Source organism: Thunnus maccoyii, chromosome 1, assembly GCF_910596095.1.
Source record: "Thunnus maccoyii chromosome 1, fThuMac1.1, whole genome shotgun sequence".
Classification (NCBI taxonomy): domain Eukaryota; kingdom Metazoa; phylum Chordata; class Actinopteri; order Scombriformes; family Scombridae; genus Thunnus; species Thunnus maccoyii.
In genome coordinates this window covers 31,136,521-31,158,460 of record NC_056533.1, presented here as the reverse complement: position 1 = coordinate 31,158,460, position 21,940 = coordinate 31,136,521, and the positions used below count along the sequence as shown (strand labels likewise).

General features: G+C 41.1%; 1 protein-coding gene across 7 annotated transcripts in view; it reads right to left on the bottom strand.

Moving 5' to 3' along the window:
- Positions 1–246: 246 nt before the first annotated feature.
- Positions 247–21,940, bottom strand: part of myo9aa (myosin IXAa) — a 110,508-nt gene continuing 88,814 nt past the window's right edge. For 6 of the 7 annotated variants that reach the window (XM_042429443.1, XM_042429525.1, XM_042429736.1 and 3 more), the window contains 27 exons: positions 20,974–21,117; positions 20,330–20,369; positions 20,104–20,226; positions 18,745–18,825; positions 18,418–18,528; positions 15,639–15,761; positions 14,342–14,491; positions 13,252–13,565; positions 10,969–12,759; positions 10,214–10,313; positions 9,761–9,976; positions 8,629–8,726; positions 8,374–8,504; positions 8,044–8,264; positions 7,630–7,746; positions 7,253–7,441; positions 6,888–6,938; positions 6,557–6,668; positions 5,292–5,353; positions 4,810–5,002; positions 4,535–4,663; positions 4,305–4,410; positions 4,082–4,213; positions 3,747–3,870; positions 2,261–2,469; positions 2,011–2,153; positions 247–1,865 (listed from right to left, as the gene is read on the bottom strand). In XM_042429443.1, the coding sequence (XP_042285377.1) occupies positions 1,372–1,865; positions 2,011–2,153; positions 2,261–2,469; positions 3,747–3,870; positions 4,082–4,213; positions 4,305–4,410; positions 4,535–4,663; positions 4,810–5,002; positions 5,292–5,353; positions 6,557–6,668; positions 6,888–6,938; positions 7,253–7,441; positions 7,630–7,746; positions 8,044–8,264; positions 8,374–8,504; positions 8,629–8,726; positions 9,761–9,976; positions 10,214–10,313; positions 10,969–12,759; positions 13,252–13,565; positions 14,342–14,491; positions 15,639–15,761; positions 18,418–18,528; positions 18,745–18,825; positions 20,104–20,226; positions 20,330–20,369; positions 20,974–21,117 (5,704 nt within the window). In that variant the 3' untranslated portion in view covers positions 247–1,371. The remainder of the gene's footprint in view (positions 1,866–2,010; positions 2,154–2,260; positions 2,470–3,746; positions 3,871–4,081; positions 4,214–4,304; positions 4,411–4,534; positions 4,664–4,809; positions 5,003–5,291; positions 5,354–6,556; positions 6,669–6,887; positions 6,939–7,252; positions 7,442–7,629; positions 7,747–8,043; positions 8,265–8,373; positions 8,505–8,628; positions 8,727–9,760; positions 9,977–10,213; positions 10,314–10,968; positions 12,760–13,251; positions 13,566–14,341; positions 14,492–15,638; positions 15,762–18,417; positions 18,529–18,744; positions 18,826–20,103; positions 20,227–20,329; positions 20,370–20,973; positions 21,118–21,940) is intronic. The other variant, XM_042429887.1, reaches the window with a different exon arrangement.

Here is a 21,940-nt window from a genome sequence, read left to right as displayed (position 1 = left end):
AACACGGAGGCATAAAATCTCTGCACAACTGAATATGCGAGAGGTGTGTTGGAGGAAAGCACAACTCCCGCACACTGCTGGAATAGTGAACTAATAAATATTCCAGAAGTGTACGGGAGTTTTTCTCATTGTTTCAAAATTCACAAACTACTACTTTGACATAACCCTAAATAACTGATAACATGGAAGAACACACCCAAATGACAAAAACATAAACATTATCAATAATAAAGACAGAAGACATGATGGTTTTATGTTCTTGCTTGGTTGCTATTGAGCAAACACTTCAGAGACAGGAGGTGGAGAAGGATTTGGGAGTGGGGGGGCAACAATAGATTTTAAGAATAGAATGGCATTTTTGTTCACTATACTGTACATATGAACTGTACTGTACATTACAACTGTTGTATGGCTGTTAAGCAGTGAATGCAGGGATTTTATACACATCCGACATTCTTTACAGAGCTGGGATCCCCTTGGCTGGAATACACACCAGCTGACTTGGTCCCTTTGATGGCGGTATTTCCCTTGTAGAGGGAAAAAGCAGCACAAACTTTAAAAACACATGAAGTGGTTTTTTTTCTCGTTCTCACACATACGTACTGTACAGTCACTCATGAGTGCTTGGCACATGCACACACACATAAATCATCCACTGCCCAAATCCGTACATCTCTGTCCAAGATACTCAAAAAAAAAAAAAAAAAAAAGATAAATATTTGACTTCAACTACCCAGCAGAGGCTGGTGTTCCGGCTTTGTACAGTATTTATACCTGTATATTATATGCTATAAAGAATTTCTGTGACATTAAAATTTATTAAATAAATGTAAGGGAAAAATACATTTGTAATAACAGAGCAACCACTGTTTACACTGATTGTTATGAACTGTAAACTCATTAAGCAGCTAATAATTGTGAGCTATAAGTTCACTACAACATCAGCGACTCCTGATGTTGCCTGGTTTCTTCTTATTTACTGTGGTACACTGCTTCAGCTTTCCAGCTCCGTAACATTCCCTGATGCTGAGTGGTCATTCGCTTATTCCAACATTCCCTTTACTCTGTCCTCCTGCTCACTGTGTCTCCTCTTGGCGCTGAGTAAAGAGCTGCCAAGGCACTGTGAGAGCTTGGGTGACAGTTTAGTCCACAGAAGAGGAGCCCTTCCACTCATTCCTGTCCCTCTGCCAAACATCTTCCCCCCTCTGGAGGTGGAAACACTGTACACGGCACTTGGGGACAATTCTCTGCAGATTTCAACAAAGAAAGGCTAAGCAAGAGTGCTTTGAGGAGTGACCATCGTGTTACCTCCCATGGAGAACATGCCTGCCAGGGAGTTGAATAGGGAGTGCTTTGGTGTCCCAGTGTCCTTCATACCATGAATTCATTACTGCCATACAATACCAGCTGCTGCGGTAGGTCTGGTGGGTCCCTGCTGTGTCCACCGCCTTCTCTGGTGTGCCTCAGGGTTGAATGCTTGGCCCCTTTAAGTTTCTGTTTGCCTTTCTCTGGATTGAAGGTGCCTCGGCTGGTAAACTGGGGCCTTTCGTCATAAGCGCCTTCCGGCTCTACTGTAGGGCTACTGTCTATGCAGTCTGAGCGAGAGGCTTGTGAGGCGTTCGCGGCCTGAGCCTGGGCCGGTCCTGAGCCTAAGGAGGGAGATTTGGAGTGGAATCGAAAGCGCCGGGTGGTGGCGGAGGAAGAGGACGACGATGCGTTAAAGTGTGATGAGGAGGAGTAGGATGAAACGGTGGAGCAAGAGTCCACAGAGTCAAGGGAGTCAGGCTGCCGTCTGAGAGCGCGGTGTCGGGGGCTCTTCCCGTCAGATCTCCGAGGCCAGGGGGAAGTCAATACCGGACCTCTTTCTGCATGGGTATGCAAAGACATAAGTTAAAGTTTAATGCATTTTCCTCTCTTTTTTTGTTGTTTTTTTTGACCTGGAATATTATTATACATAGGCTCTACATGGAACACAAGATGAGCAAGTTATGTTTATTTATTGTGACATACCACAGAAGTCAGATATGGTTCCCTCAGAGTCCACATTGAGGTTTTCAGAGCTATCAGCTGTACCGATAGAGGCCTCTGACTCCAGAGTCTCATCATCTGATGCTCGTGGCTCCAGAGTCAGCATCTCGAAAGTCAACTCCTCTCTGCAGAGCAAGCAAAACATTATCCAGATCAGTGAGAATACACACAACTCTGTAAAGGCATTTTTTGTAAATTCAGTGCACTTTTTAAGTGTAGCGAATGTGTTTACTTCTCTTTCTGCAGGCTTTCAATTTGCTCTGTCAACACTCTCTCTTCCTGCTGCATGGCTGCTTGCTGATGCTCTGAGATTTCGGAAAACGAGTCCGCTCCCTCTTCACCCCCACTCTCTTCTATCACAGCGTCTGTCACAGGGGGTAGCCGTGGACTGACTGGAGGCGAGGGTGTGTGGTAGCTTAGTCGCTGTACATGGCCCTTTCCCTGTGAAACATATCAAGGGCAGACGTCTTCTCACTAATGTGAATAACATATTCGTGGTCTATAAAAAGTAGCGCTAAATGAGAACAGTGATGTCACCATATACATTTTACCAAACAGCTACCCACTCAGACATGCGGTGTCTGAACCACATAAAATGACCAGCCAAGCTTAAAAACAGTATACTAAAAGACTCAAAGCCACAAACAAATACAGCACAACTTTACACAAGCTTTACCTTTTTAGCTGCATTTGGCTGCATAGCGCAAAAAGTGAGAAGCAAAAAGAATAGGATTCAGTAATGCCGTGTTCCCGAAGGTCATATGAGGAGTTTTAACAGTGCAGCACTGTATCAAGGTCTGTCAATTCTAGCAACTGGTTTGCTGCATCAATATAGTTTCTTCTAGCTGAGTGGCAAATGATGCACATGTTTAAGTAGGAATCTTTCGTCTGTTCCTAAAAGTGATGCTAATAGTGACGAAATTATCACCAATAGATATTTACAATGAGATTCCCACAGGAGTTATTGAAAAAACAAGTTATTTATGATCTCTGTCCACAATTTACCAAGAAGAAGATATGACAAAAGTAAATTACATAATTCAATTTCCTATTTTATAATTCAAATTAGTTTAAGATGTAAGCATTCCAGGCAGTATTTTTTAAAAAGCTGAACATTTTTAAAGCTTTTAAAGACTTTAAGTTATGTATTTATGGTCCATACTCTATACAGCATAATGTAACTATGACTAGAAGCAATTGCATGATTGCATAATGTCAATAACTTTCATCCACAAGACACAGCTACAGGATACAGCCTGACAGAGTAGAGACATGGATGGAGAGAAAACAAAAAAACAGAAGCAAAGACTAATGACTCATGCTTTTGGGGATGAGAGAAGACACACATTAATATTTGAAGAGACGAGACTGTGCAGTGATCGGTACCACAACAACATCACCACTGGATGATGGTTTATGTAATCCATGGTGTGTGTGTATACATACCATAGTGCGCGCTATGCTCATAAATCTAACAGCTATTAGTACGGGTTTCTGGGTAAAGGAAAGGACAGGTTAGGGAGGAGTATCTGGAGAGGAGAACAACAGCTTACAGAGGAGGAAATCGGGGGTGGCACAGTACTGAAGGAGCTTTATAGGATAGCCAAGTCAGTTAGTTTTAGCAGTGAGTCACTGTAAATAAATAATTCATAACAAATGCTTAGGTGTGAATAATCTGGTTTGATAACAGTGGGGTTAGTCATGTTATTTGATTTTACCATCGACCGTCGGATGAGGGTCAGTCTGCACTTGGCCTTATTCTCAGCAAACTCCAGGGTATTGATGTCCTTTAGTCGTACTTTGTACTTATTCATCTGTTCACAAATGATAAGTTCTACACACCTATGGAGAAGCAGCAAGAGACAAAAACACTTCAGAAGGACTGGAAATATTTTGTGATAACACACCGAAAAAAAAAGTGAGTTCATAATAAGTCACCCCCCAAAAAATAAACCCTTATCTACAGAGTATTTGTACACTTTGTGCCTTTTATTTTCTCTAAGGCAAAAGCACAGAGTTTCTTTGATTGAGATTCCAGTGAGTGTATTCTTACGCTGTGGTTTTGCTAATGTCCTGGACGCTCTGCAGTGGATCGATACTGTCAGGACAGCGCAGGATACAGGGAGCAAACACTATAGCCAAGGCGTTAGCTGACATACGGTTTGTGTCCTCTTGCAAGGCAATCCTGAAAGCATGATTTCAGTATTAATATAGTTTACTGTACCGGAAATGATTTAAAGTTCATACGTTTCATAAGAGCACATTTTTTTTATTACCTGACAAGATGAAATATGAGTCGTTCCAGGGTGTTCAGGTGAGTTCTGCTTAGCTGGTCAATAACTGAATATACCCCTCTGATCATTTCCTTTTTATCCTGCAAACCTGGAAAAGCATTTCCACAAGATAAATCACCATTCATCTTCTGCTATTCACAATTTGTTATTGTGGACAGAATCTCCGGTGTGAAGCAGCTTAAATTTAACACTTTGACATGTTGGGCTCTTACCCATGGCACGTATAAACTCCTCATACAGCTCAAATGTCATCAGAGGATTAGGCAGGTCTCTCAGCCACTGCTTGAAAACACTGGCGATGACATGGATGTTGTAGTCATCCAGATTCATGCTGTCCACATCTGTATGGCCACCAGGAGAATGAAGAAAACCGATACTTAGTATTCACTTTTAAATCTTTCCCACAGCTGTTTCTCAGCTGTAATACCCAGCTGGCATTGCTCACCTATTAACAATGTTTTTTTTAGCAACTCTTTCACAAAATTACCTGTGTCGAGTCCCTGCTTGAGTTCTTTGATTTTATTGGTGGAGCCAGATTTCCGGTAGATCCCCTCAGTGTAGAGGCCATGCATCTCAATGTAGTTGATAAGTTTCTCCACAAACAGGGGCACCGTCCTCTCGTCATTTGTCAGACGAGAAACTTCCACTCCAAATTGTCTGGAGGAAAGCTCCGGGTCAAACTGTTCACAGACACAAACGTGATAAACTCTCATAAACTTTTGGACATGTTGAGCATTTACATATAGATGCATGCACACAGTAATAAACACCAGTATTTTAAAATGCATTCAAAAGTTGTTAATGATCCAAACAAAAATATTCTCAGCTCTCTAAGTTTTGTCTTTTAGGGAATGTTACAGCCAGCGTATTAGGTGGCAGGAATAACACTAGCTACTGTATACAAACCCACAGTAACACAATTAATGTCATGGGACTTTATTGTGCGTGTGCACAATATGGCCGACTCACCTTCTTACTGCATTTAGTGGTCATCTTCTGGCAGCACTTTCTGTGGCAGGCGTACCGGCACACTGGATAAACACAGCCAGAGAAATCAAACAGGTCATTCCCAGTATCCACAGAAAGGCAATGCCTCCTCATTATTCAGCAAAAGATCAGACAAAGAAAAAATGTTATCGCTTGAGAGACCAAAGCAGCATTGGCTGGCAAGAAGAAAACATCCTGTGCGAAGAAAGGACAAACTGTGTGGAGAAATCTCTGGAGAGACGGAGCCGCAGACCCCATGAGTCCAGTTGAAAACAATCTGATTAGGGCTGAGGAGGGAGAGAGGGCGGGGCGCGCTCTCAGAGGCCAGACTGAACACAGCTCGGCCACAGACATGGAGTGTGTGTGAGTGTGTGTGTGTGTGTGTGTTACTTGAGTGTGTACTAGTTCATGAGAATGGCTTTGTGAAGAAGAGAGTTTGTCTGCTCAGTCACAAAGATATGGCCTGAAAAGCAATTTACTATATAACACACTGTCTGAGGGTAAATTAATATAATCATACTACTAATATTCTGGTGTTTGTTATATCCCAACACTGCTGGTGGTTTGTGTGTATTTGGTGAAATTATACAACTAAAAAAGACTAAAAATGATTTGTATGTACTGTTTAATGAGTGAATTGGAGCTTTCTTTTAATTTGTTCTTGTTAAGTCAAGCTAAGTCAAACTAATACTGTGACAATCAAACTATCCATCACAAGATTTTCCTTTAAATGTCAGATGACACATATTTCAATTTCAATGTTACATACATTTTATGGTGTAATTGACCAATATTTTCATTAGTTTTCCCAGTTAATTTATTAATTGTCTAAAAACCGTTGAAAAAATACTGAACAAGGTGTCTGGCTCCTAAGGCAACATTGTCGAATTACTTGTTTTGTCTGACCAACAGTCCAAAACCCAAAGATATTTAATTTAAAATGATATAAAACACAGAAAAGAAGCAAATCCCAACATTATAGAAACTGGAACTAGCAAATATTGAGATTTTGTTCTTGATAAATGAGTAAAACAATTACTCGATAAATAAAATTGATGTCTATTCCTGTTCATCTGTTTCAGCACTAATATATTTTAATAACAGAAAACAGCACCAAGGCCTCCATGGCCCTCGAAACAGTAGTTAAAAAGGCTCGTAATGTATTCAGTTTTTCTTCTATCTATGAATTTCAGGGATGTTCAAGGTCTGCTGCAATCCTGCTGTGTTTTTTTTGCATGCATACTCACATTTGCACACACAGGCACGGTCCATCATCCAGATGAGCGATGAGCAGTATTCACAGTACGTGGGGATGCTGTACTGGGTGGACTTGAAGATGTGGCCATTATGCTCCTCCACCTGCAGAGAGCAGTAGAGCTCAGGTTCATTTAAAGTTCATTTACATTTTTTCCCATTCACATTTTATGAGTATATTTTATTGCCTATTCTAGTAAAGTCACTGGTGTATTTATATTTTATGATTCTAAAGACTAAATTGAGGTGGAGAGGACTGGTTGTCTTTCTTCTGTCATGATCATGTAGACTACTTAGTAAGGATGGGAATAAAGAGAGACTCACAATGTCTGTGTCTTTTTTCCTTCGTTTTTTGCGTTCAGGTTTAGGTACTTGCTGTAGTAAAAAAAGACAAAACAGAACACATATACCATTAAAACTGTTAAAATCAACTAGCAACCCAGAAGACAGATGTAAATCAAAGTACATGACACTTAAAAGTTTGTAAAACAGAACTTTCCTTTCACATGAAAAAAAGTCTTACACATGTGATCCACAAAAAGTGATGTTCATGTATCCCTTAATGCAAGTTACCCAAAAACTATTAATTAAAAAGGAGAATAAAAAAAGCTTTCAACAGTTGAACATCGTCCAAAATCCCATCACCGTGTGTGTCTTCCTGAGCAGTCAGGAGGCAGTTGTGGCGTTACCTTGGTGAGTGTGCCGTCCATAGGTTTGTATTCAGTCATGAACTCATCCAGGAAGACCTTAAAGGTGTTGACCCAAACTTTGACAGGAGATTCGCTCCAGTCCCTCTGCTCCTGGCGCATGGTTTTCTCCAGGATGTGCTCAAACAGAGCATAGAGGTCTTTGTAGCGGATGCTCTTACCGTCGTCCATCTGGGGGGGAAGGAGACATCGAATCACAGAGAGAGAAAAGGATTTATTTGACCTATTTTGGAAATAATGATCAAGTAGAGAAGAAATATTTACACTGCTACTTTGGCTGTTATAATGTAAAAAGTACTTTAAATTGATTTTTGTGCTTTTGTTTGATGAACAAATTTTAAAAGATCTTGTAAACATACCGCCAGCGCTGTGGAGTAGGAGTTGAAAATGTTTAGACGGAATTCCTTCAAAGCCTTTTTAAATACGACGTCCACCATGGTGTCCTTCTTACTGTCCTCTGTGTCCAAGTCATTGATCTAAATAATGAGACCACAATCAACTTAGCAAGAATATGTTCTGTCTGTAGCTCTAAAAAAGCTTAGAAAAAGCATTAAGACATAATCCTGGCAATAAAATAATAAAAGCTCAACGGTCATGTTGAAATCTGCACTGAATCCTTTAAGTCAACGTAAATCCCCTTGTGCTTAATGTGTGGAAACTTTAATCTTTTAGTGAAACTATGAGTGAAATTTCAAGCCTGTAACTTAACTGTGAGCTATATATATTAACATCTTTACCCGCAAGAGAATTAGAGCAAGCATGTGAGACTGTACCTTCTTCATAAGGAAGTCGTTCATGCTCCTGTAGTCGTTGGTGCAGGTGAGGATCTGCAGCGCGTCGTTCTGCCACTGAGCCGGTTCTAGAGCCACGCTGCTGATCTTAACACTGCGCCTTCGCTTCACCTTGGGAGAAGGCTCCTTGTTCTCTTTCAAGTCTCTGAACCCTCGATCCAACGTCAGATCGGGACTGCAGGGAGGCGACATGTTTTCCTGACCTGCGGTGTGGCAGAGAAAACCAGTCTTTATTTGTTTAAAAAGAGGGATGTGTGCAAGTGAGTCAAATGAACTTCAGGTGCATTCAAATATTTAAAAGTGATAACGCACCCTCTCCCAGTAATGGCCCAGTGTCTCCATAGTCTCCATCTAAGGAATCAGCACCACAAATCAGCTTTTCTCTGGATGTCTTCTTATCACCATACTTGGTCTTGCCCCAGAAGCGCATCTTACCACGAACCCTGTTCAGAATTAAAACAAAATTGATAAGGATTGTATGGATTTATAAAGGGAATTGTGATCAAAATGTACTAAGATACAATAAGAAAAATGTAGATCCTAGCAAAGCTGAGGAGAAGAACAAACCTTCCATCCTGTGAGCTCTTGCGCAGCGTGTCCACTTTTCCTAAATCTCCTGACGACATAGCTTTGTGTATCTTCTTCTCCTCTTGAGAGCTTGTAGGCTGAAACAACATCAGGCCGGAGAATATATTAAAGATATGTCAAAATTGAAGACAAGCCTATCTATTGAGCTTTTCCATGTGTGCGTCTATATTATGACCAGCCAGTAGATGGCAGCATCACATCACTGTAGCAATACAGTATTTTGCAACGCATACTGTTGCATTATACATTTACCAAAGCTCTAACTTCCTCTGAGTATCATTAAAAGTATAAATTCTGATAGTAATCATGATATAACAAAGCAATAAACACAACAAATAATACTTTAACACATTAATAAGGCTAAATTGTTCATAACTTAGAGAGTTGACAACATATGGCACATTTTTTATTCTCAGGAAAACAGTAACTGCTGAGGGGCAGAAAGAGTTTGTTAAGTGATAAAAAAGGTGAAGGGAGACAAGAATCTCCAAGGTTTGACTCATGACTACAGCGAAGGTTAAAAGAGGAAAGATAACCAAGTGAACATGCAAATATTGTTAGTTAACCAGACAGAAAAAACATCAAGGTGAAAACTGAAGAAAAATCACTATTACATCTGTGAGAGACAGAGAAGAAATCATGTTAGAAAAGCAACTAAATTAAAGGCTTAACGTTTTAATGGAAAACACATTTCAGAAAGTGCTCTGCATCCGTCATAATGAGTAAAATCAAGTTAACATTCACTGTTGATCATGATTTCTGGAGGGGGTTGTCACACCAGTAAAGTTTAAGGATTCAGGTCTTTTAAAATTTAAATGAATATTTGCATCATACCTAAAACTGCAATATTTTAATCTTTATTTAATCTTCTATTGGACGGACAGTGTTACATTAACCAACACCATTTTAGCAAGCATTTCAAAAATGTGTCTTCCACTAAAAATGACTCTTCATCATTTTCGGAAAACAGAAGTGCGTTGAAGCTCAGTTTGAGTCAGAGGTATAATGCAGATCTACGCTCTCTCTCTGCTGAGGAAGTTAGAACAAGAGAAGCCACACTTTAAGAGAGGGCATAGAGAGGGCAAGTGTTGGCTGGGATGGTGCCTGTTACCATGTCTGAGTCACTGAAACAGGACTGTCCTAAGCCTGCCTCCGTGGAGCTCTGTTTGGAGAGGGGTAGAGTGTAATGTCGGGGGCTGACGGGACTGTCACCCTCATAGTCATCCTCATCTGAATCGCCCCCAACTGAAAGGCTGGGGGCGCGGGTGAGGAAGTCGGAGCGGGTCCGTGCCATTCTGGCTTTCTTTTTTTGGCCCGCTCTGCCAACCTGGAGTTTACCAGAAGTGATAACAGCATGTTTAAATGTAAAGACCACAGTTACCTTCAAAGACCCTTCAGTGCATTTTCATTCTTCTTATAAGGTCAGCAAATTTTAGTGTTAAGATTCAAACATATCCTGCCAGGATTCAATAATTAATTCACAACACAAAAAGGCACTCCTGCAAACTTGCAAACACATGCTATATCTATATGTTTATGTTTTAAAAAAGGAAAGATTACTTACATCCCGTGCTTTTGTTCCTTTAGAAGGCTTGGAAACCGGTGTGGGTCCCTCTCTGGGAATGGCTACAGGCGTCTCTTTAGCAACAGCATCACTGTCAAACCTTAAGTGCAAATAGTGAAGCAGAAAAGATGGCAAAAAAAGGCAAATCTATTTAATAAAAGGGCACTGCACTGATTTTATACATTAAGGTCAGTTTACTTGTCATGGGGAGTGCTGTGAAAACTGTTGCTTTTTTGTCTTCTTCTGCTCTTGAGGGAGCTTTCTGAGGTCTGAGACCCTGAACAACCCTGATTGTTGTTGGATCAAATGTTTTTGGAGTTTTTCCCATACTAGGGATATGTAATCCTCCGTTGCATCGATTATGACCATTCTGTCTTTATTCTGTCTTTTGTATGTCCCCCAGCTTTATGGAAGTGCAATGCTAAAATCACTGGAGTACCAATTTAATTGTGATAATTCTGAACAAAGAATTCATAATGTGGCCACCAAGTACAGTTTTGTTAGTAAAACTTTCATGAAATACACTTTTTTGTATGTGATAATTATAGTATCTTTGAAATTATATATATATATCAATAGGTTTTACTTTGGTTTGCAGAAAAATGAAACAATCCTGGTGGCAGCCTTGATTTCAACACCAATCCGTGCCACTCAGTGCACCGGGATGTACTCCTGTCTGCCAAAGTATTTTTGTGATACAACCTCATACAAATGAATAAAGGGAATTAAAAGCAACATGTTAAATCCATACTCACTTTGTAAATGTCACTTTGTCCTTTGGAGAGTAGAAGATGTTGCCTGGCTTGTCCGTCATGCTAACTGTGGTGCCCTGATTACTTTGAGCCTTCTTGGTGGCTGCTCTCACTCTGGTCCCTCCTCCATCTTTGGACTCCAGGGTGAGTTTGGGTGCCCAGCCCTCAGCAACAGGCCTGCTCTCCTTGCGTCTTTCTCTGGGAACAGAAGCAGGTGGAGGAGGCAGCTGGGGATGAGGGGCGCTGCCCTGGATGTCCGCCCCTGCAGGAGAATGCACTGATGGGGCATCGGAGTCTGATCGGGTTCTGCCGTAAGGAGCTAGCCCTGCTGTCCTCTCAATCAGCAGAGAGCTGGGTCTGAGCGGCTTGCCGGATGTGGCGGTTCCACCAACATCTTGTCCCCCCTGTCGGCTCTGTTGTATCCTCTGCAGAGCTTCTCCCCTTTGTTTCTCAAACATGTCTCTCTCGTACTGAGCGAAGAAAAGGCGCTGGCGCTCCAGCACCTCTTTCTGTTGTCTTATCTGCTCCATCATCTCCTTCTCATTCTGCTGTTGTTGATTACGCTGCCTCTCCTCCTTCTCCTCATTCAGTCGTACCAGCTTCTCTATGACAGTCTGGTCAGCCTGAGCGACAGCAGTGGAAACAGGGACAGGACCTTGAGGCGCAGGAGCTGGGCCTGGTTTCAGTGGTGATGGTGTCAACTCCCCTGTCTGGGCTGCCGAATCTCGAACCTCTACAGGGGGACGGACCATACCGCTCAGCTCTTCACTTAGCGGGGTTTCTTTCTGCATGCTTATAACCACCACCACTGGTCGACGTGTTGACTCTCGCCTTTCTTTGAGAGGTTGGATAACAGTGGTGGTGGATGTGGTGGTTGTAGAGACGGCTGCCTCCGTGTTTTGTTGAGGCTCTTCAGCAGGACGACGTGAGATGACCGTGGTGGTCTCACTAGTAGGGACGTAAAAGGTAGGGAGGTAGTTCTCGATTTTGGGCGGATGTGTAGTAGAGGGGGCTGCCAGATCAATTTTTGGCTGGTCCTGGTCACCAGGGTGGGCAACAGCATCAAAAACCTCTGTCCTGTTCAGTTCATCTGGCTTCGGGCTTGTTGAGATGATCTCCTCACTTGGCTCTGGTGCTGGAGATACTGAGACAACAGGGGAGCAGAGATCCTCACTGTCCGTCACTTCTTCTATAGCCTTGGGAGGCTCGTCATCTATACTGAGAAGCTCAAAGCTGCCTTTGGAGCTCTGGCTGTCAGGCGTGCCCTGGGGTGAACGCAGAGGTGGAGTGGTGGGGGGCACCAGCTCAACAGACCAGCGTCTTTCCTCTGAGGGGGACGAGGCTCCACCGCTGGTTGCCCGGACCTTGAGGAGCTCCAGGCTGAACTTGGCCTGCTCCAGCTCTCTCATCCGTCGGCTCTCTCTCTTGGCTCGAGTGGTTTTCTGGCCGGGCTCGTCTACAGTTCTGATCTTCTCTCGCACCACCACTGTGGATGTCGGGAATGAGGCAGGTGTTTCAGAGTATTCTTTAGGTGAGCTCTCGTTCGCCCTGGTATGTTCTCTTCCTTCACCTTCCTCCTTAACTGCTCCATCAAGGCTGCTGAGGATTTGGAGAGTCCTTTCCCGTTCCTCATAGGAACGGTCCTCCCACGTGCTGAGGTCCAATCCCATGATCCTCTCAGGTGGCTCCTCTTCGTCTTCTGGCGAGAGGCTCACCTGGCCATTCTGTAGCTGAAGCAGCTGCTCCTGTTGCTCCTTCTTCTCCCTCAGCTTCTGTTCTCTCAGTTTTCTGAAGCTGTCAATCAGAAAGACACGGTAACAACTTTAGCTGATGTCAAACCACTTCCTAGGGTATCAATTTATATTGACGCGATAAAATTTTAACAGCTTTGAGTTTTGTTTTTCATAAAAACTAACTACCGCAAGTGTTTTCACTTACGTTAGAGTCTGATATAAAAATTCTTGCTCTCAGCAGCTCAGCTGTTAGTAGAGCTGCTTTGTGTTGGATTGCTTGCGTAATGGCATGCTCTTACCAAGACTGGTCTGTCAGCACACTGAACAATGACCAAATAGCAGGAGCAGTGTGCAAAGATTAATCTGGGTTTTCAGCAGCTTGAAAAATCATGCAGTCATTTACCTCCAGAAGCCATTTTGAGATGATTGAGCTTTTATAGAAATGCTAAAATGTTTGCTTTTGTTAAACTGACCATATCTGTATCTTAACTTTTTAGTAATAGAAAAAACAGAACTGGTACTACTGCTGTGGATACTGCAATAAGTGTTTTACCTCTGCCTGGCGAGGTAGCCTCTGCTTAACGCCTGTAGTTGTACCACAGCGGCATACAGACGTAAGTAGGCTTCTCGTGCTCGATGACAGCGCCAGGCCGCCTGAATAACCAAAGCTGCCGTACAGCGCCGATAGAGCCACGACCTCCATGCCCTCTGTAGCACCAGGGCAGCCTCCCTCCACATCTTCAACCTCTGACGTTCCCTGTAACCCCGCCAGTGTGTCTGCAGACACACAGCTGCCACCTCCTGGACATTAGGGTCATAATCGTCCTCCTCCTCCTCTTCTGTGGGCCGGTACAAACGCCAAAATTTCTGTGGGGAGAAAATTATGATGATGAATGATATATTTATGATGTGATGTATCATGATAGTGATGGTGGCGGCCTATATCAAAGTTCACTGACTAAAAGCAATTCCATTAGAATAAGTACAATTTCCTTTGATGGGACCTAAAAATAAAATCATACCGACACTAGATCGGGTATGTCTGTGGGTGACAAGTTTATTTAAACTTTATTTTAGTTAAACTTCAAATTTTAAACCAAGTTTAAACTTCAGTTCATTTCCAATTCAGGAATTATAAAGCTAAAATAAAATACCTTTCATTTCAAATTTGGTGTTGTATTGTAAACACATGGCTCTGCTACAGTCATGACTGATTTTAAAGAGTTGAAAAGTCACTTTAAAAGAAGATCACCAGTTACTCTGTTTAATAACAACTAGATCTGGGTAATATGCATGAAATTAATATTCATATCAATACATATTAGTGAGAATATTTTATATATTTTTAGATTTTTTTTGAGATACCAGTAAGTATCACAATATTTTAAATGTAGGCAAAATCAAATAAATATAAAATAAAATAAGTTTATAAGTAATACGTTTTATTTTTTAATTATAATTTCACATTTTTTAAAAAATTCAATTATAATATGATGATCTGAAAAACAGAATTATGTAATATAATATAATATGATCATAGTATCACAGTGCAATTCCTCTGCATGCCAATAAATAGTAACATTGAATTACCGCCAACAAAAATAACAACACACAGTGATCAGTGATGAGGAAAAACACCGTACCTGGATGCAGATCGCTGCCTCTCTCATCCTGACAAACTGCTTCCTCTCCAGCCGGGCTCTGAATCGCCGCTGCAGCATGACGATGAGCCTGAGAACTTCACTGTGGAGTAAGGCCTGCAGCTGCTGACGCTCACCCTCCCGCAAAAACACCTGAGGGGAGGGACCACAATGGAGTCAGCACAGGGTAAAACACACACACACACACTTAATGAAGACCGGGGTAGTCTGGTGGCGCACAAAGAGATATACACACACACATTCCTTTAAAAAGCCCTGCACACATTCCCTCACAAAGCGTACACACAAATATTAGAAATCCCTGACACATGGCCGCAAGAATGTCAGGTATGATCTTCTAATTATATAGACAGCATCCTGAAGGCATGGACCCCTCCATCATGCCGCATTCATACAGTGGACATACACACTCCGAATATGGGGCGCCGTCTACATTACATCCTTTTGTTCAGAGAGAGGATGCTTTCAGGTAATATGAGGTTATCCCCAACACTATCTTTTCCCCTATATATCCACAACTCTATTTATAGTCTATGTAATCTAACAGGTTAATAAAGTAAGCAAGTTGAGTCATTTTAAAACCGCAAATTATTTAGAGTAAATCAATTTTGGGTTCTGTAATGGTAAGTATAATATGTATGTATGTCAGTATAACACGAAAGAGATAATAGTATATAAAAAAGCCTCCACATCTTCTTTTCACCACCGTTAAATAAATGTTATAATGCTGATTATGATTCTGGTTACCAAACAATGGAACAACAGAAGAAAAGCACTAACCCTTTATCATACATATGGATTATGTATTGTGACTTTATTTAACTTAATGAGTCCTGACATTCTGCTAAATTAGCTATAAAAACATTAATTTCCCTTAAAATACATCATATTCTCACCAAGCTTCTTCTAAAACTTACTGTACACTGTGTGAAATATTCCAAACCAGACAGTTTTTATGGCTCACATGAAAAATTCGACATATCACATGAATCAGTTTATACACACTTCGATGTAATTCTGCATGCAATTATTGATACTGAACTGAAACTTTGGGCTCTTTTAATAAAATTTAAAATAACTTCTGACAGCCAAACATAGCTAAACTGCTCACAATTCATTTGTAATGATGAAAAAAGGATTTACATTTGTTTGTTTGTAGAGGAGGTTAATTCAGACAGGGATAATGCAACTTCCTAATAAAACAAAAGTCCCATAATGTTTTATCTCTTTATCTTTTAAGATCTAAGAGGGACAGGAGACGAGGAGGCAGAGTAAATACCATTGTCTTGCCAACTTGGTAACCATCTGGTGCCAGGTCCAGCTGGTCCAGACACTGCTGGATGCCTTCTCTGGTAGCGCTGGTGCTCTCTGGGAGCAGCACGCAGAAGTGATGGACGAAATCCTATCAAGAAAAACAAGACAAGGTGTTAATGAGAAGTCTATTTATTACCCTTTAGTATCTGTTCTGGACTGTATGTTTGTGTCTCTTGTGGCCGAGAGTTTACTGAATGAATTTCCTAAAGCTATCTTTTTCTAAGACAGATTACAGAAAATAATTGATAGGTCGGGACTGTACTGTGCACACTGTGGCCCTGAATTTTAAATATATCTCTTGACCAGAAGCAGACACTGAATCATTCGTCTGAAGCATCTCTTGAACAGAAACCAAGCTTGAAAAAAAAGCTGTCAAGGCACATGTGGTTTCAGGTAAAAGTCCATGCTGTCCATATTTGCAGGGGTTCAAACATCATGGCATAAATATGCTGAACTCCAACTCTTCAAACTGAGGCCCATTGTCTGAATTCAATACACTCTGCACCCTGGGCTGTAGGGGGTGGATAGGGAAACAGATGCTGTGTTTATACAATTACAAGCATGGGGAGTGTTTCAGAGACCTCAGGACAATGGAGAGGCTCTGTTCTGAGTAGTCGGGACACAGCAGAGTCCTCGGAAGTGATACCATGCCCGAGATATTTCTCATTAGTGCTGACCGCAGCACTAAATATGTTTGGAGGAATTTCTGGTAAATGAGGAATATTCTGTTGCTAAAATTATCTGAGTGAGCTCATCAAAAAAGGTAAAGTTTTATGAGTTTTGCACTCATTTATGTACTCAGGTCAGCTCACCCAAATGACAGAATATGAAGTATTTTATTCTGTAGTAAATTTCAGTTGTTATGGAAACAATTTCCCTCTCAAGACCACGGTCTTTGGATTATCCTGAGTGACTGAGAGTTGTTTTTGGTGAAATGACTACTCTGACACTGAAGTGTTTTGGGAAACACAAATTAAACTCCATTACACTTCATTGTATACGGGTAGCGCCAAGAACACCAGCTGAGATCTCAAAACCTCAGCAAATAAAACAAAAAAATGATCTGATTGGCTAGATATCACAGTAGTTTTGTGATTTGGTGAACAGATCTTGTAATAAACTAACACAGTGACTTAATGTTTGTCTAAAACCTTGGCACCACATGACAAGTCTGGCACAATTAAACATTCAAGACCACAAAATGGAAATAAATGTAAGAGAAAGTGGTCCGGGAAGGAGTCACTCCCAAATCGACTCACTTCCAATCATCATTAAACATGATCTCCCTTATTAGTCATGCAGCTTTTCTTGCAGTATTGACATCATTCTTCTGAGAGCCAGTGCGGTTAAGTGCTGCCACCTCACGTCCCTCGTAATTCCCTCTTCACACAACATACAATGAACCCTGGCTCAAGCAACATCAGCAAAATGTTTCTTGGAGAAGAATTAATCGCCGGCACCTAGACTCATGGAAACCTGAGTGTCATTCAGGCTTTGGGACGTGAAAAGCGAGATTGATAGTGCATCAGTGTTCTGGCCTGCGTAAGCCTGCACAGAGGGAAGATGTTAATATGATCTGCTGTTGCGCTCCTTTTTACCATTTGGCTTATCAAGTGTTGCTTCCTGGATGACTGAAAAATCATACTTGGCAATTCTAGACTAAGACTGAAAAATAGTAGATGGAGTGGGATTGTTATAACTTCTTTACTCTGGGGGAGCTTTTACAAATTTGAAAAAAATAACCCTCTTGATGTCATCAAGGCCATTTTGGCTTGGGGACAACAAGATTTATCAGAGCCTGTGTTAAAAACTGCGGACTAATGAAAACGTGCTATTAGTTGAATTGTGAAAGCAGTTTTGGCCCTTACTTGAGAATAGAAGTCAGGATATCTACTGCAGTGACTTTGCAGCTTTGTTTTGTTAATATTTCTCCCCCTACCTTTATAGAAGTTGTCATAAAAAATTGCTAGAGTGCCCTTTACTATTAATCCCCTGCTCCTCCTGTCCACATGTTGAAGTGTCCTTGGAAAGATACTGAATCCCAAATTGCTCCTGATGGTCAGGCCAGCACCTTGCAAGGTGTAAAGTGCTTTGGATGAAATGCTGCCCATTTATGGACTGTACGGACTACCACTGGTGGTGCAAAAAGCATTAAATGATTTAAAGGCATTGTAAAAGTAGAAATATCACAATTAAAAAATATTCCATTACAAGTCAAAGTTCTGCATTCAAACTTACATAAGTAAAAGTATGTAAGTATGTGTATTGTAATCAGCAAAAGGAACAAGAATCAAAAGTACTCACAATACATGAAAACAAACCAGTATTTGAGTGTTGTAATTGGTCAAGACGGAGCTCATTTTAAGTATTTTAGATTCTGTTTGTTGGTTTATATTTTAAAATTCCTCATAATTTGTATATGGACCATATATTTTGTATGTAAAATCTTCTTAAATCTGCAAAAACAACTAGTAACTATAGTTGTCAAATAAATTAAGTGGAGTAAAAAGTACAATATTTCCCTCTGAAATGTGGTGGAGCTGCATAAAATGGAAGTACTCAAGTAAAGCACAAATATCTAGGTGCAGTACTTGTGTAAATGTACCTATACTGCATGTATTTAGTGTATTTCTTTATCTCCTATTGCTTGTTTGTTTCTTCTTATCAGTTCGCTAAATATAAAACGGGACAGTTGGGACTCGACTAAGATGTTTAAAGGATGATCTACAGTGTGGAAATGTTACCTCGAAGCTGTACTTGATGTTGTAGCCTGATTGCCGGATGCGCACAGTCTCCAGCATACCAGTGTAACGCAGCTGCCTCAGCACCAGGTTATCGTTAAACCGTAAGGGCAGCTGAGAAAGAGAAAGTCGTAGATAAACAGAGAAGCGAGGAGAGGAGAAAATAACAATAAAAGGGGAAGAGCAACAGGCGGCAGAGGTCGAAGAGAGAGGAGAGGGAAATGATAAACAGATTTAGAAAAGTTCAAACTTCAAGGGAAATGAAAAATGCTTTGAAAAACTAAACCAAAACAGTCGATGTGGCTGCAGTCTGAAGTGAGCACACTGTACCTTCTCTGCATTGGAACGGATGCACTTGACAAAATAAGGCTCAGACTGACCCAGGGTCTCCATTAGCTTATTGAGAGAGGCCTGCAGAATGAGACACGAAAAACAAGACACAATAAAGTAGATTGGTTTTTGTTGCTTCACTCTTGTTTAACAGGCAGCAGTTGAAGAAGTCAAGTGGCTTTCTTAACAGTGAATAACTGTTCGACCCATCTGCAAGTAAAGGATGAAAGATGCTGTCTGCAATCATAAATACTAACAATATGTCCGCGTATAAGCATGTGGTTCTCTAGGGGAGAAAAAAGAAACCATGTCTGTAGTATTTCCATGTGCAGTTACTATATATGTGTGTGTGTGTGTGTGTGTGTCTGTGTGTGTAAACACATGCACATGTGTGTCAGCATGTGTGTGTGATAATTCAGTGGCAGGAGGAATTCAGTCTCCTCCCCCTCCATGGGAGATTAAAGCAATCAGCGCAGCACAGGATGTGGGAAGTGAAGTCATCCACACACTGGGGCCAGGGCTGCCTGCCAGAGGGGCCTCAGCACTCTCACCACCAACAGCCAGAACACAGAGTTCACTCTCAAAGAAATTGGTAAGAAAATAACAGTTTTTGGGTTGTTGTTGAAAGTTTTCCTGAGCTAAAGTGTGCTAACTGGCTGCTAATGAGAGCTTTTATCAGACTTTTTTTTTTTTTTTTAAATCTAAACGACTAAATTATTCTGAATCTTAATACTTAATCTTAGTATGTAGTTATTGGTCACTTTTATCTCCTGTGCAGGACGGGAAAATACTCTGCTAACAAATGATGCTGAAAATAGAGCACAGCACCTACATTTGGCAGCTTTCCCTCTTTGCTTTCAGTGGTTTAAATGGGCATGAATGAGTTCATTTTTGGGTCTGGGCCACTTTCATTTTCTAAAAGAATCACTACAGTTACCCATTTTCTTGGTCTCATCTTCCATGAAGAAAATACAATTTAAAAAAAGGGTGTCTTACTGAGAAAAGGCTAACTTTCTCACCAAATCAGAAGTATTTTTTATGAAATTCCCAGACAAGATGTCATACATTTAAGACTTATGGGTGGGTGTATGAACTATGTAATGGACTTCACACACATGATGAGCAAATACAGGCATTAGTCAGTGGACAGTAAAGGTCGTGGGCAGGCAGGGAAATGGAGGGATGTTTCCACCCACAGCTGGGTTTAAGGGACACACCTTGTTTTCATCATATTCACAGCTGGAGGGAGATTCCTCTGTCCAGCTCAGGCTAATCGTGTTATTTTTACGGTGAGAGCGCTGAATGGCAAACTACAGTGCTGCAGTTCACTACTGGCTCTGGTGTGTTTGTGTTTCTGACCTGGAACTGTGCGCTGATACTGGGTGGTTTCTTCTTCTTGTGGAGGTGAAGCAGTGACTTTGTGATGCGGTCGTGAAGCGTCAAGTTGCTGAGGTACTTCAGTGACTTGACATTAAGTAAGTGCTGCGGTTGGGAATGATGACAGAACATTAAAACATTCAAATACACTGCTTCTATTAATATAAAATAATGTAAGATGATAACATAGAAATATCTTGCACTGTACCTTCGGAAGAATGGGCTTAGATTTGTAGTTTTTGTTCCTCCTGTTTATAAAAAACAACGCAAAATAGGTTATAAATTGAGCATTAAAATCCTTCCTTTTGTTCTTTAAATGAACAGGTGAGAAGTTCAACTTTTTACTGTTAAGTAAAAGTTGGACAACATATTTCATTAATCCCTGAAAGTCTTCCCAAGTGGGTCATATCCCTGTCAATAAGTTGCTACTTTATTCATCCCCGCGGGGAAATTTTCTTTTCACTTGCTCCCCTCCGTAGGGAGGTCAGAGGTCAGGGTCAGCTAAAGAACAGCACCCTTGGAGCTGGTAGGAATGTAGTGATCGCTGAAGGACAGCTGAGCAGGGCAGATGTTCACTGAAAAAGGGTTTGAACCTGAGTCTTTTCAGTTTTTAAGAGGTCTGTTGGCTACTACTAGGCCGCACAGCTGGCCACAACAACAAATAGTAGTAGAATAAAGTTACACTAAAAAGATTTTTGCGCACACATATACAACAAACCCAACAAATAACAGTGACATAGTTTCTAAATTAGAAAAAAAACCCCACTAAAATAAGGAGAGCGTAATCTATACACCAGTGTTTAAGGGCAGTTTAAAGTATTATGGCGACTGAGGATACTTCTTGTAACTCACATAAGGATGTCGTGGGCTCTCTCCAGAAGCTTGCTGCTGGCAGAGTTGACAAAGATGCCGTCTTCTTCTGTGGTAGTGGAGCTGCTGGAAGATAAGCGGCTCTGTCGACCAACGCGCCCATTCCAGCCGAGGCCCGGAGAACCCCTTTGGACAAAACATACACACGGACTAATTTCTGAAAATCTACTTATTGCAACTGATAAGGTAGAGACTGGTACAGAATTAGTAATTAATAATAACAGTGTTTATTTTGTAAATTCAACATAGATTTCATTCATATACAGCAATGAGCTTCTTAACTTAAATAATCATTATAGGTATTGGAAAATGGGAAATTGTCTATGGCTATTCTTTCCCAAAAAGGTATATCACCAGCAGGGGCACTATTCTATATTTTATGTTTTTTTTTCATTGGCAGGGAGTGGAGTTCATCTCACACAGTATTTGACACAGTTTACTGAAGTCTCACAGGGTTAAAACCTCAGGCCTCAAGGTGAAACCTAACCACCTGCCCAGAACACAAACATAAACACGGGCGGTCAGGTCACGGTTAAAAACTATTAACCAATGTGAACTATTTTAGCCCAGAGGAGACAAGAGAAGATGTGAGGAGTAAGAGGAGAGGAGAAGAAAGACAGAAGAGGGGAAAAGGAGGAAAAAATGAACGCCTGAGGTATCAAATAAAAAAGCAAAAAAATAAAGAACATCACTTATTTCAGGAGCAAAGTATACTGTAGGTGCGGCGGTAGCAACATATCTCTTCATCTATTGATTCAGCTCTTCAGAGATTTTCTCCTGCAGACACACAGGCTGATCTCATAATGTATGTTACTAACAAAGGGGTCGAATCACTAGAAACAAAATAAAGTGGGACACCAACTTGTGATGAGGTTTTTAATATGTAATAAAAGTGTCATAAAAGTGTAATAAAGGGAAAGTCTACACAGAGAAGGTGAAAAGATTGAGC